Source organism: Leishmania infantum, chromosome 35 (genome assembly GCF_000002875.2).
Source record: "Leishmania infantum JPCM5 genome chromosome 35".
NCBI classification, from domain to species: Eukaryota; Euglenozoa; class Kinetoplastea; order Trypanosomatida; family Trypanosomatidae; genus Leishmania; species Leishmania infantum.
Window position 1 is genome coordinate 566841 of NC_009419.2, and position 14217 is coordinate 581057.

The 14217-nt window shown below is 56.7% G+C and overlaps 5 protein-coding genes across 5 annotated transcripts; all 5 read left to right on the top strand.

Moving 5' to 3' along the window:
* Nucleotides 1–589: 589 nt before the first annotated feature.
* LINJ_35_1350 (conserved hypothetical protein) lies at nt 590–1252 on the top strand (the record flags this gene model as incomplete). The annotated part of the gene is made up of 1 exon (XM_001468910.1): nt 590–1252. The coding sequence occupies one exon, from the start codon at nt 590–592 to the stop codon at nt 1250–1252; it is 663 nt and encodes a 220-aa protein (XP_001468947.1).
* Nucleotides 1253–2057: 805 nt separating this feature from the next.
* Nucleotides 2058–3047, top strand: LINJ_35_1360 (hypothetical protein; the record flags this gene model as incomplete). The annotated part of the gene is made up of 1 exon (XM_003392748.1): nt 2058–3047. The coding sequence occupies one exon, from the start codon at nt 2058–2060 to the stop codon at nt 3045–3047; it is 990 nt and encodes a 329-aa protein (XP_003392796.1).
* A 2046-nt stretch (nt 3048–5093) lies between these two features.
* LINJ_35_1370 (hypothetical protein, unknown function) lies at nt 5094–6443 on the top strand (the record flags this gene model as incomplete). Its single annotated transcript, XM_001468911.1, has 1 exon — nt 5094–6443. One exon carries the CDS (start codon nt 5094–5096, stop codon nt 6441–6443), a length of 1350 nt encoding a protein of 449 aa, XP_001468948.1.
* Nucleotides 6444–9256: 2813 nt separating this feature from the next.
* Nucleotides 9257–9619, top strand: LINJ_35_1380 (hypothetical protein, unknown function; the record flags this gene model as incomplete). The annotated part of the gene is made up of 1 exon (XM_001468912.1): nt 9257–9619. One exon carries the CDS (start codon nt 9257–9259, stop codon nt 9617–9619), a length of 363 nt encoding a protein of 120 aa, XP_001468949.1.
* Nucleotides 9620–10708: 1089 nt separating this feature from the next.
* On the top strand, nt 10709–12181 carry LINJ_35_1390 (metallo-peptidase, Clan ME, Family M16; the record flags this gene model as incomplete). Its single annotated transcript, XM_001468913.1, has 1 exon — nt 10709–12181. The coding sequence occupies one exon, from the start codon at nt 10709–10711 to the stop codon at nt 12179–12181; it is 1473 nt and encodes a 490-aa protein (XP_001468950.1).
* Nucleotides 12182–14217: the final 2036 nt, after the last annotated feature.

A 14217-nucleotide genomic window follows, 5' to 3' on the forward strand; every position in this document is an offset into this window, starting at 1 on the left:
CTCATGAGCAGCAGGCGTGATGGGGCGGCGATAATGTAGGGTGGCGGGGGAGTAGAGGGGAGGGGAGGGAGGGGCGGGGGACGGACCTCCGCCTGCGACTCATGCAATGCGTTTGCACGCTTGTAACCCTCCCTCTTTTCCGTTTTTTTTTTCGCCTTACTCGTTCGCCTTACTCAATTCCGGTGAGGTCATTAACGTCACCGGGGAGGAGCTTCGCATTGCTGTTCCCGTTTTCTATTTCGGGCATCTCTCCTTCGTTCCAGTACGTGGGTGCATTTATGTGTCTGCGTGTGTGTGTGTGTGCGTGCGCGCCTGTGCGTACGCTTCCGCTTCTTTGAGTCGACGCTCTCATGCTCCTCTGCTTTCCGCCATCTCCTCTTCTTCCTGCCGCCTTTCTTGACTTCCACACCCCCTTGGCCTGACATGCCCACGCACACACGCACGCAAACCCATACGTGCATTTACATACACGAGCAGAAGTCACAACAGGAATGCCTCTTGATCCACGCCTTTATTGATTTCTCAATCGACCACCTGCTCGTCGCTTCTTTATTGTCCTCCCTTTGCCGAGCTCTCCTGTCGGGTAGAGATGCTTCGCCTCTCTCTTCGTCGCTGGTGCGCCGCCGCGGCCAGTGGCTCGTCGACCTCAACGACTCATGGATCGCCGCCAGCGACCATGTTGCCTGACTTCTATGGCAAGAGCTTCTCTGTCTCACCGCGAGCGTGGGCCCAGATCACGCGAAAAAACTCAGAGGAGGGATTTACAAACGATGCGCGCTACCTTCGCCTCGCCATCGACTCGGGCGGCTGCCACGGTTACGTCTACAAGTTTTCCTTTGAAAAGAACGAAGAGTTTAATTGCGAGGGGGATGTGGCTATCGCAGAGGTGGACGTGGTATCGCCCAGCGACGAAGCGTTCACTGGCGCGCAGCCGTCGCCGCGCGTAGTCGTGGACACTCTCAGCGCGTCGAAACTCGAGAACGCAACGCTGGACTACCACAGCGAGCTGAAGGGATCCGCATTTGTGGTGGTGGGCAATGAGTTAGTCGACGAGTCCTGCGCCTGCGCGATGTCCTTCTCTATTAGAAAAAAGACACGTCCGTCGGCGGCGTCATCAAGCGCGCGAGGCGCGTCTTCTGGAGCTGGCGGTGGCCACGGAGGGAGCGGCGCCGCTGCTCCGCCGGCAGGTAGCTCTTTGGCGGCGAATGCGCGTCCGATTTCCCGCCGTTCTGCAACGCGCGCTACCTCATGAAAACGATTTAAATCACGCGTACCTCGAGCGTGTGTGCGTGTGTGCCACCTGCAGAGTTTGTGCATCTTCCTCTCGGGTGTCGATCCCCTCCACCCTCCCCCACGCACAGCGATGCAGGGAGGCGTCAGTGACATCCTTATATTTCGACATGTCTCCGAAACGAAAACACAAACATATAAACACACATACACACTTGTTTTGCGTATTGGGGGCATTCGTACACAGTGCTGAGTTACGTGAAACGACGCCGCTCGCACCTCTCGGTGCGTTATTCCTTCGTTTCCTTTTCTTCGTTATTCACATGATTGCGCACGCACACACACGCACACACACACACACACGCGCAAGCTGACTCGAGGTTTTGCTCACGTAAGCGTCTGTGTTATGCTGTGCCTACATACGAATGAGAACTCTCTGCCATCCCCGTTGGCGCACAGGCACTTCTCTTGTAGCACTCCAATACTCGAACAACCCTTCCCCTCCTCTTCCTGGCTACTTTATGCCCCTCGCCCTCCCCTCAACCCACCCCTTATTTCGCTTTCCATTTTGGCCTCTTGCGAAAGACAGCAGATAAGGTGAGGAAGAGCGGTGCTTGTCGAGCCTCTCTGCCCTCTATCCTCTTTAGAAGCAAAGAAACACGTACGTACCCGCGGCGCTAAGGCGGAGCTCACAGTCTCTCCATCGGACAAAACGCACGCCTTTCTCCACTCCTTTTTTTCCCTTCCATAGAGCGTACACATTCATCGTATCACACACACACACACACACACACACACACACACAGACACACAGACGTCACGCTGTCATGGCGGACAGCCACTCCACCTCTGCTGCACCGGCAGCGTCGTCGCCGTGCAGCGTGTATCGGCTGAAGCACAACCCGTCGTGGACAAAGTTTGGCATGCATCCAGCAATGCTAGCGGACATCAATGCTCGGTCGGGTCGACCAACATCGCGCCGTGCATCGTCATGCGGTTCTTCCGCGGCGAACTCGGCGGTGCCCTCCGCAAGCGCATCACTTCTGTCTACTGCATCGGCACGACAGCCTGCGTCAAGTGGCAGCTTGGCTGCAGTTGGAGCCCAAGCAGCTTTGCGACACGAACATAAACAAGCGCATGCAGCTTCGCGGTCAATGAGCCTGCGGGCAACTGCCTTCAATGCTAGTGGTATTCGCGGAGTTTCTCAATCATTGGTTTCCGACAGCGCGTTTTCGACCTCGCGTGCCCGTGGCGGCAGTGACGTGAAGGCACGCGCTCCAGAAAGCGCTTCACTGAGTCAGCCAGCAGCAACGCGTGGAGAATCACCTGCGGCGTCGGCACCGGTGTCGACGACCTTTAGGGACAAGGGCGGCTCTTGCGATCACGGCACCGAGACGCCTCGCACTCCTAACGACACACGTAGCTCTGACTTTACAGATTCGTCATGGAGAGCGGAGACGACTCGCGATCCTTCGCTTCAGCCCTCAGTCCTGCCTCTGCGGGAAGCCTCGTCGTCTCGCGCGAAGGTCTCACATCTCATGGGCTCTGCAGCCCTTGTCGAGGTAGCTGGTCCGCTGGACGCCTTGTATGTTCCACTACGTCGACCCGCCCCGCGAGGCTGCGTGGCGACGCGCCAGCACTTTTCGATTTTCGAACGTACGCATTGCCAGGGAGTACCTGTTAGGTCAGCGACGGAGGCTAGAGCAGCGGTAGCTGCTCATAGGGTGGCACACATCGGTCACCGCGGCGTTGTCGGTGGGTCGCCTGAGACAGACACCTACAGGACCACCAACAGTGCCTATGGCCGTGGATGCTGAGGCAAGCAGTAGAGGGCGCGTTGCTACACATTTACGCAGTTGATTGACCCCTCCCTCTCTCGTGCTCTCTTACCTAGTATGAACAGACCACGTTCGTCTCGGTGCCCGCGGTACGCCATAGACACATATGCATATGCACAGGCTCATACACGTGTGCTCCGCCAGGAGGACTTGTTCTCTTGGCACAAGCCGTATTCAATGGATATGAGACCCACTTGCGAGGATCGAAACAAACAACAGAAAAGTGTCAATCAATCAGAGGCGGGCGTCGCAACGCTGCTAGCGCGGGAGACACACGCACGCGCACTCGCCACGTTGGGCACCTCGACACTGGTGCTCAGCTTTCTCATCTTTTACAGCGTTCCCGCGAGAGGCAGTGTAGGTTGGGTCTATCTCCATTGCCTGATGAAGCATTGCCACCCTTTCACGCCCCTCTATCTGCGGCGATGCGCAGAGTCATGGAGGGCGCATCTTGCCCGCACAATTCCCTCCATTTTCACTGCCCACCGTTGCATTTTGTTTCCTTCATACTGCACCATCTTCGACCTGGCGTGCATACAGAGATGCCGATGGCCACAACCACGCCCACACGACCATTTCCGCAAACGACCATCCGTGTATTATCATCGACTCGAAAAGGTGCTTCTTTCTCTGTTTGTTGGGTTCGCTGTCCTGCTCTATCTTCTTGATCCTTCACAGGGCTCACCTTCAACTCTCGCTCTTTCACGCTCTAGGCCTGTGGCTCGTCCATCTTTGCTCCCCTTTTCTTTTTTTTCTTGTTCCCCCTTCCCCTATTCTCCTTTCCCACGTTGGCAGGTGTTTCACACCGCTCGACTTGTTTTCGAACTGCTGAAGAAGTCAAAGAGCAGATCAACCAGAGCGACAGATCTTTTTCTTTTCGGTCTTTCAGTTGTGTGGAAGTCCGGGGTGCTTCCCAGACTAACTTGCCGTCTTTTCTGTCGCCATTTACTTGTGAGCAGCGCCGTCTCTCCTCTCTACGTCTTCGCATCTGTCTCACCGGCGCTTGTGGGGAGACACGCACGTGCAGACGCACACACACACACACACACATACGCGTATATATGCAGGTCTAGAAACGATTCACTCATACACTTGGCCCCTTTACCATCTCGATACACCCACGCACAAATCGTTCGCAAAGCAACCCCAGGCACAGCGGCAGTGAGACGCAACTTCTCAATTGTAAGCGTTAAAGTTTCCTTCAACGTGGAGCACATACGCACGTGCCTACACAAGCACAGTTATACACATACCTGCACCTGCGCAGAGCAGTGGCAGAAGGTAATAATAATAACGAGTAGTAAGTGCTTTTCATCTTTTTTGCTTTCTCACTCTTCGGCCGCCCCTGTTTCACTTTTCGCGGGACTTCTATCGTTTTCTCGCTCTCTCGGCCTGTCTGTCTGTCCTTCTCTTGTCCGCCTTTCGACCCACCTTTTTTTTTCCATAGCCCCCCCTGCTACCCTCAGTCGAAGGCCAGCCGGGCCTTGAGCACGGCACCTTTGTTATTAGGCTGCTCTCTCGTATTGTTCGGGGGCTTCCCATCTCTTGTGCTGCCTTTTCTTCGTCGGGCTCCTCCTTTCGTTTTGAGTTTTACGACCCCCCTCCCGCCGCTGTTTCGCCCGTTCTGCTCTCCGTGCGGCGGGCGTGGCTTCCTTTTTGAACATCTGTGTGTGTGTGTGTGTGTGGTTCCTTTTTCCCCTCTCAGCTCGTCTCTCTTTGCTGCCAAAGCTGCTGCCGCTGAAACCATCTTCACCGTTTTCCCTCCCTAGCTCCGTTACCGACGCGACGCTTCACAGCGCGGACTTCCTCAACATCGCGCTTGTGAGACCGATGGAGAGCGGACATGCCGACGCGGGCGCGTCAGGCCAGCGCCACCACAGGTTAGGTACGCTTCGAAGGCTGTTCCACAAGAGCCCGTCCAGTCGCAGCATGACGTCGCAAAGCGATGCGACGTCTCCACTTTCGGTAGGCCGTAGGGGCAGCAGCCTCGGCGCTGCACAGAATCCGGAGGGGTTGGAGGACCACATGCAGAACAGCATCTATGTCGGGACAGACACCTGCATGGACTGCGGCTTCACCCGCGGCAGCAGCGTGTGCTGCCCGGTCACCCGTCGTCACCACGGCACCGATGAGCTTATCGCGTCTGGCAGACATCGCACCAGTCACAGTCGCTTCTCCTCCGCCTCCAAGGGCATCTTTACAAAGGTATGGGGCAAACACCCTATACCGCATGCTCGGCAACCTGCCCATCTCACACGAGTGAACCATGGGGGTATTACGCCGACCGCCGAAGCGCTGCATCCCTTGGCCCTGGGCGCAGAAGATGCCACCGCCGAGGGCACAAACGGGGATTCACGTGAGGCGGACACGCCACACATCGGCGGTGCGGGTGACCTTGTGAGTTTGAAGAGCGGCATAGAGGACCGCGAAAACGGCGACTCTGCGCATCAGCACAACGGAATCGACGCGCGCGAGGACAGCGGCGGAGTAGATGAGGCTGTCGGCCAGGGGGGCGGCGAGGTGCAGTACTACTGCTACACGGACGAGAAAGGCGACACGTACTGGTACGTGCAGGAGCTGCAGGACTCGATGCAACCGCAGCAACCCGCCGCCGACGCGGAGGCGGCGCACACGAGTTCACAGGCGACCACGTACTACTATGAGTCTCAGACAGGGCAGTATTGGATAGGTGGCTCAGTGCCAGAGGGATCTTACGTGTGCGAGTACGTGGACGAGAACGGTCAGACGGTGTACTACCTCTACACGCCAGAGATGGATGGCGCCCAAGACAACACCGCAGCCACTCCTCAGCTGACGCAGGACACCAACAATGACGGCACGACCTCTACGCCGGCCATCGCGGCTACGGGGTCGCACGTCGCCTCTAAGGAAGCGGGCAACGCCGCTGCGCCGTCTAAGCGAAAGACTCCAGGGGCGTTCTTTGCGGCCATCAAGGGCGTTTTCAAGCCCCACCGCAGCCGCCACACCCGCTACGTAAATGACGACCTCGTTGCCCATGATGGTGACGACGCGGATCCCTCCTTTTTCGTGACAGACTCAGATGTGGAGCCACCAGCCCCGCTGGGGACGGTGATCAGTGAGACTCTCATGACCCCCCGCAATAGTGAGGTGAACCTTTCTGACAATGACGAGGAGGAGTTCCTGGAGATCCTCGACGCGACAGAGAGAAAACGATTGAGGAATGAGTGCAAGCGCCGCATTAAGGAGCTCGCCGCGAGCGAGAAGAAGGAACGGGAGATCATCATGAAGGAGCGACGCGATGACATGGCGACGCTAGGACGGGAAAAACGTGCGGAGGCATTTGTGCTCCGCAATTTCGAGAGTCTCATCACGAAAAGGCCGAAGCGCGTGTAGCCTATTTAGGGAACATTTTCTTGTCAACGTGTTCATGCCACCACGAGCACGCCCACAAACGTACACACGCATACACAACCACAGCGCACATACCTCTGCTGTACCACGGCTACGTTCTGGTCCTCTAGGACGAAACCATCTGCCGCTGAATCGGGTCACGCGCCTAGCGGGCACTTCATGACCTTCATCGTTCTTTCCTCGGTTACGTGCTGTGCGATGGGCGCGAGATGGACCTGGTTGCATCGCACGCTCTGATCCAGGCGGGACGTGCTCAGGGTCCTGCTCGAGGGCAGAAAGCGGTGGTGCCTGGCGTGCATGTAACAGGGTGTTGTCCAGGCGCATGCCGGATGGGCTCAAGGAAACAGTTGGCCAGCCGCAGGCCAGGGCCCACTGAGACCCCCTTGCACACTCTGCCCGTATGCCGTGCTTCGCCCTTTCAGTGGCTTCAAGCCGTGGCATCCCATAATCTGCTCCGGAGGCCCGTCACATTCGGGTCTGGAGGACTCGATGGTGCCAGTCTGGGGTGTTCTCGTCACGCCTCCGGCATCTGTGCCGCATCAGCCTACCCGGTCGGATGTAGGGCGTATGCCGCATGCTTCGCGCACATGCACTTTGGGGTTGATCGGCGCGGATCTCCTCGCGCCGTTTCCGTGCATCGCTCGTACTCCGCTGACCTCTGGATGCTTTGCTTGGATGCGAAACACCATGCTGGCTGTGCATGGCAGCGCGTGCGCACAATGATCGCACTAGTGGATCTTGGGGCCTGCTACGGGGGCGGCGTTGCTGCCTCGGTGGGCGTGGTTGGACGGCCTGCGCGCATGTGCCGTGACAGGTGGGACGCGCCGCCGTTAGTCTGTGGCAGCGGGAGCACCTCGCCTTCTCCGGAGCCCGCACGCCTTTGACGGGAGTGGGTGTTTCAATATTTGTCGAATAATCAAAACGATGCGTAGTGAGCGGGCACAGACGTGATCGTGGCCGCGAGTCTCTTCAGCACGGTGCCGGCTCAGACCTGTGTGCCGACACCAAGAGTCCGCCAGCGGCGCCGTGGACCAGGCTGCAGGCTCCTGACTTCCCCACAAAGAGTGGGCACTCGACCCTGAGATGCCACGCACTGAGGCTGCCGGCATCATGTGGGCTATTTAGAGATTGAGCACGGAAAAAAAAGTGCGCACGCAGTTTTCTGCGTAAGCATCGTTGGTGAAGTGTGTGATAGTGGTACATAGGATACTGTGACTGAGGGAGGTAATCTTGTCTGTGTGGGCCAGATTTGAAGATGACCCTGGGGAAGGCGGAGAGGTGGGGGAGGGGAGTATGAGTACACGCGTGCGTATAACACGCGTGCACTCCTCGGACTCCTTTTCTCCGCGGATCTGCGTGGCGTGTCCGCACTGTTGTTGCGTCACTCTTTTTTGCTGGCGAAGAGAAGAAACCGACAGCAACTTGCAAACGCATTTGCGAACATAGTTCAATATACCAATGCCGTACAGCTGCTCTTAGTTTGTCCCCCATCACCCCCGATAATGAGACGCGAGCCTTAGTTCTTGTCCACTGCCTTCTCTCCTTTTGTTCCCTCCGTGAAAGCTGCATGTGTGTGCATGGATGTTTGCGTTGTGAATCTGCTCTTTTCCCATCTTCTCTGTTTGTCTAGCGTCCTCTCGTCCTCCTGCCTCTCTTAGTGGCTGCCGTGTAACCTTTTCGTGTGCAGGAGTCGGTGATGTGGATGGTGTGTGTGTGTGTGTGCTTTTTTTTTTGCTGTTGCATGTCGTTTCACTTCGTCACTCTTCTTGCTCCAACCCTCTTTTTGACTCCTCACGGTCTTGCCTCCTCTTCCTCCTCCTTTCCCTGCTTGCCTGTCTCCTTGAACCCCCCGCTCGTTAGTGCTGTGCCCTTTTTTTTCCCTCCCAAGGCGCATTTCCCCTCTTCCCTCCGTGATTCGTCGATGTCCGCGCGCGTCTCTGATGTTGAATAGACGAAGGGTACACGACAGACTTCATGACACTTTATCGATTTCCTTTTCGTTAAAGCCAAGTGCATGTTGCCCCTTCTTCCGCCTTCGTGCGCGTCTTTTTTTCTCCATGGTGCCCTTCCGCATTTACTACTTTTCTCACCCCCGTTGTACTTTACTTTCATCGGTGTCGTTTGCGTGTGCACTCTCTTCGCCTGCTAACCACTCTTTCCTGTGTGCGTGCGTGTGGTTCTCTCTCCTTCGTTTGCCTTTGAGTTACTCAGCGTTGCTCTCGTTGCGTGATCTCGCTTTCTCACAGCTGTTCTCTCTTGTTGGCTCGACTCCACACGGTGACACATGACGTATTTGTTTAAATATGCGAAGTATGGCGGTGGTGTGGCTATTGTCTTGTTAGCCGGATGGCCGGCAGGACTTTCGTGCGAGCCATTCGGGGAACAGCACTACACAACTCCCGCGCATGTGCGTCTCCTCCCTCTGCGCAACCCCTCGAACTCACGCTCGTCGGCTTCACCTGGAACGCCATTCGCCGCCGCCTCTTCAGCTGTGATTGTCCCTGTGCACTGCTCACATGATACCCTCCTCTTCTCTGCCTCCTTTTTCTCGCGTGTGCCACCCTCTCCCTTCCCCCCTACAATAATATACACTTGCTTGTGCACACACACACACACACACACACACACAAAAGATTGCAGAGACCAGTGCTGCTTTGCTGGCTGTATCGCATCTCTACTCCCTCTTTCCTCACGCTGCAGTGCGCCCCTTTCTTGTGCGGAGGGCAACTCGATTTGCAAGCGCAGACACGCTCGCACTGCGGTTCATACACGAGACCATCCTCGCTTTCCCTAGGATGCAGCGCTGCCGTCTCTTAGCCGCCTCGTGGAAGACGAAGGTGGACCCCACGAACCCTCGGCGCATCGTACACCTGCCGAACCGGACCCCCTGCATGGTGACGCTGGAGGCTGGTACGAAGTACTACTGGTGTTCGTGTGGGCTGAGCAAGACGCAGCCCTTCTGCGACGGCGCCCACCGTGCGTACAATGAGGAGCACAAGACAGACCTGAAGCCGAAGGAGTTCACGGTGGACACCTCCAAGAAGTACTTATTGTGCCGCTGCAAGCACACGGACAACAGCCCGTTCTGCGACTTATCGCACGTCGGCGTGCTCTTCCGGACGATGGTTGGCATCGAGAAGATTCCGGGTGGCAAGTAGGGCAAAAGTGGGATGCACACGACAACAAGGGAGGGCGAAAGCGCGCACCAAACAGGCAGTAGCGCAGCAATGCGGAGCGAAGCACGGTTTCATTTCTCCACATTTTCTCTTCTTCACAGCATCGGGGCTGGCTGTGACTCGTTGCACTGCCGTTTTGCTCGCCACTTCCGTCGTTTCTCCGCCGTTTCTTTCCGTCGCACTGTATGCATCTCATACCCGCCTCACGCACTTCGTTTTGGGCTCTCTCTCCTTGGCCCTCTTTCGATTTTTGAATAAAAGATCCCTTCCCCATTCGTCACCTTTATCTGTCCCTCCCCCTCCCTCGACACACACACACACACACACACACACGTGTACGAGTACACATACACGCTTCTTCAGCTTTTTTTTTCGCGGGCGCCGATCTCCCGGCAGCAGTGCGCTTGCGTTGAAGCACGGCATCAGCGAGCGAGGAGGCAGAGAGATGCAGAGAAAAGGCGAAGGGGAGGGGTTGCGGGGCAGAGGATCCCCGCTACTCAGCCCTATTTTCGTGGTTCAGGCTCCGTGAGCACACATAAATTGCTGAAGCATGTGCTTGTGTGTGTGTGTACAATTTGAGACACACGAAGTGATTAGTTCCCTTTCTTCGTCAGGTATCGCACTGCATTGCGCTCGCGTAGGTGTACATATGTGTATCTGTGTGCGCGTGCTGACTACTCTCAACATGTGCGGTGCAGTTTCTTGGTCAGCTCCTGGCTTCCACTCTCTGCGCCGAGCTTGTCTGCTAGGAGTGCATGGCTCTCACGGGCGGCTGATGCTGCCCTGTTTCGATCAAAGGAGTGGCTGGCACCGGCCCGGGATGTGAGCTTTCTTGCTCTTCCAACCATGCTCTTTCTTCTCTCCATGCCCTTCTTCTTGTCTTCACGCACGGCCATCGATCCTCACCATCACCGTCTACGCACCTCGCCGCCGATAATGACTCCGGCTATGCCAATGCAGTAGTCAAGCTAGCGAAGGACGCGTCTTTGTCTTTTCTGCTGTTGTTCTTAGGGGACACGCAACACACACACACACACACACACACACAGTTCTCTAAGGACTCGACCAGTGATGTCGGTTAGCTTTTCCACCCTGGTGCAGCGCGCCCGTCCGGCGTCGAACCACGCGACTTCGGCTGCGTTCCGCGAAGTCCTCAGCAAGATCCCGCCCACCAATGTGTCGACGCTCGGCAACGGCGTGCGCGTTGCGTGCGAGGAGAACCCGCTTTCTAAGCTCGCGACCGTCGGCGTGTGGATGGACGCCGGGTCCCGCTACGAGCCGATTGCCTACGCCGGCACGGCCCGCGTGCTGGAGAAGTGCGGCTTCCTTGGCACGACGAACCAGTCACGCGAGCAGATCGCGAAGGCTGTCGAGGAGCTTGGCGGCCAGCTGGAGGTGAGCGTGGGCCGTGAGCAGACCTACCTGTACATGAAGGTCACCAAGGAGAACACTGACCGTGCTATCGGTCTGCTGGCTGACGTGGTGCGCAACGCTCGCATGGAGGATGCCGACATCGTGAAGGCACGCGCCATGGTGCACCAGGATCAGCACCTGTTCGAGGAGCGCCCCGACGATCTGGTCATGGACAACTTGCACCGCTGCGCTTTCGACAGCACCCCGTACGGTGTGGGTACTCCGCTCTACGGTACGGAGGAAGGCGTAAAGAAGGTGACGGCCGAGCAGATGCGCAACTACCGCGCCAGCACCCTCGCCGGCAACCGCGTCGTCGTTGTTGGCAGCGGTGGCGTCGACCACACCGTCCTGGAGAAGGCCGCCAAGAGCTACTTTGGTGACCTCCCCAGGGCTCCTGAGAAGGCCGCCACCGTGATTCCAGAGTCCCGCTACGTCGGTGGTGAGTACCGCCTGTGGAACCTGCGCTACAAAACGGTGAACGTGGCCTGGGGCTTCGAGACCTGCGGCGCCGCGTGTGAGGACAACGTCCCGCTCGCCCTCGCGTGCGAGATTCCGGGCTCCTTCCACCGTTCCCAGCACGAGCTCGGCCAGCACGCCATGCATCGCGTGCTGAAGACCTTCTCCTCGCTCGACCACTCCACCCCGACCAACACTCACTTCAACGAGAAGTCCATCGAGACCGCGAACCCGTTCCTACACAGCTACAAGGACGTCGGCCTGTGCGGCATGTATGTGGTGGGCCGCCAGGCGATGGGTGGCCCGGGCGACGGTGGTGTGATTGTGGAGGTGCTGCAGTACACGATCGCCGAGTGGTGCCGTATTGCGCAGAAGATGCTGCACGACAACGAGCTCGCGCAGGCGAAGGTGAACATGAAGGCGCAGCTGCTTTTCAACATGGACGGTAGCGCCAACTCCGCCAAGGATATTGGTCGCCAGGTGCTGCACTACGGTCGCCGCGTGCCGCTGACGGAGATGTACGACCGCATCGACGACACCACCGCTAGCAACGTCCAGGAGGTTCTCCAGCACTACTTCTACGGCCGCAAGCCCGTGTACAGCTATCTCGGCTACATCTCGTCCATTCCCAACTACGATTGGACGCAGCACTGGTCGTACAAGTACTGGTATTAGAGCGTGGCGACTGGATGCCATTGAGAGGGCGAAAAGGATGAGGGGGGGGGAGGGGCATGCAGAGAAAGGGGTACGGCTCGATTACAGGCGGAAGGGTGTCTGTGTGGAAGAGCGCCAATGCCACGCGCATACGCACGGCGCACAGTACAAGTTACGGCACTCGATTCGCGCAGAGGCTAACCGTCTCTCTGCTCTGCATTTTTCTGTTCCGCGTTGCCGCACTTCATGGCCCGCCCCCTGTTATGCGCTGACCTCTTTCGCGTCTGTGTGTCTTCCCTTCTCTCTGGGTTTCTCTAAGGTTGTAGGAGCACATACACCTTCCCATGGACACACGCTCACACTCACGCATACCCGTGTGCGCGCCTCTGTGTGTGTGTGTGTATGCGTGCGTGCACGGATCGTCTGTCGGAGCTGGCGTCTCATGTTTGACTGATGAAAGGGGAAAAATTCGAGGACAGGGAGAGAAAGGGATGGACGAGGTGACGCAAGCGACGAAGCAAAGAGACGTGCACATATATGTGTGTGTGTGCCACTGCCTTGATATGTCGTTATTCCCCTTGCAGGGTTGCTTTCTGTGATCTTTCTGTTCTCCTTATTTGTTTTTCCCGCTTGTTTCTTGATAGTTCTTAACTACTTAGGAGGGTGTGTGTATGATGCGTGTCTGATGCGTGTATGATTCCCGCCGCTGATACGCAACTGCACAAACGCCCAAACCGGTACACGCGCGCGCATACACACACAAATATGCAAACACGATACTGTAGCAGTTTTAGTCTATGTTGGTTTTCTGTCTCTGATTCTTCTTTTGTCATCTCCGCCAGATCATCTGTAGGACACCCCACATGCGCATCATGAAGAGGAAGAGGCACACGCACATCTTTGTTCCTTATCTCAGCAACTGTTACTAAGAAAGGCAAACCGACGGGCTTAAAACAACAGCAACAAAAAGAGAAGGGAGACACACACACACACACACTCAGACACTGGTGGGCACCGGAGCAACTCGTGGAGAAGAGAAGGCCAGCCGAGGAAGGGACCGGCGCCTGACCTGCGCATCGGCGGTGACGGGGAGGGGCGGAGAGGGAGAAGTTTGCCGCATACACAGAGACAGAGACTTTGTGCGGACGTCTTCGCTGCTCCCCTCTTCCTTCCGCAACTTACCCTTCGGCACGCCCTCTTTTCCCGTCATTTCTCCTCCCCAGGTACGACCCTGCACTGTAGCAGCTGCAAGGACTGCACAGCAACCTAGCGTTGGAAGGGAAAAAGTGCCGCTTACCTTTTTGCGCGAAGAACCGGGCAGCCCCTAGTGCGGCCGGGATAGTCATGTGTGCGCGTCTTCACGCTGTTCCTTCTTGCTCTCCTAGTCGCTCTGCCCGAGAGGCGAAGCGAACACGGCAGATACGCGAATGCTTCAATCCCTCTCACGGCGCATTACCATTGCAAATTAAAAAAAAACATGCAAATCGTTACCGTCCCTCTTTTCCCCTTTGCTTGTCTTGCGGCGACTCGCGTCATCGCATGCACACCATGTGCGTCCATACGCGCATTCACATGTTACCACAAACCTGCGGGGTACACCAACAACCACGTGTAGCGGAATCCTGAGTCATTATCTAGACCCTCTCTTCGTTTCACATCTCCATCTTCCCGCTCTTCCGCGTCGTTCGCAGACCCGCCCACTTCTCCGTCCGTTGCCTCATTGGCCTTTGTGTGCGCGTGTGGGCGAGTGCGCTGTAGCTCGGTCGTTCACTCCGTTCGTTTGGCGTGCGTGTGTCTTTGATTAGGTCGTGAGCGTGCACGCATCTCTTTGCCCCCTCTCCTTCCTTCTTATTTCCCTGTTGCGTGCCGGTCTCTTTTTTTTTGCTGTTGTTGCTGTTGTTGTTGTTGTGTGTGTGTGTGTTTGCCTCTTTCTTGACACACACACACACACACCTATATATATATATAAATCTTTATATACATATATGAATGTATATATATATATATCTCCCCATATATTTCTGTATGGTGTAGGCCTTGTTGCTGCTTTCCGTTTT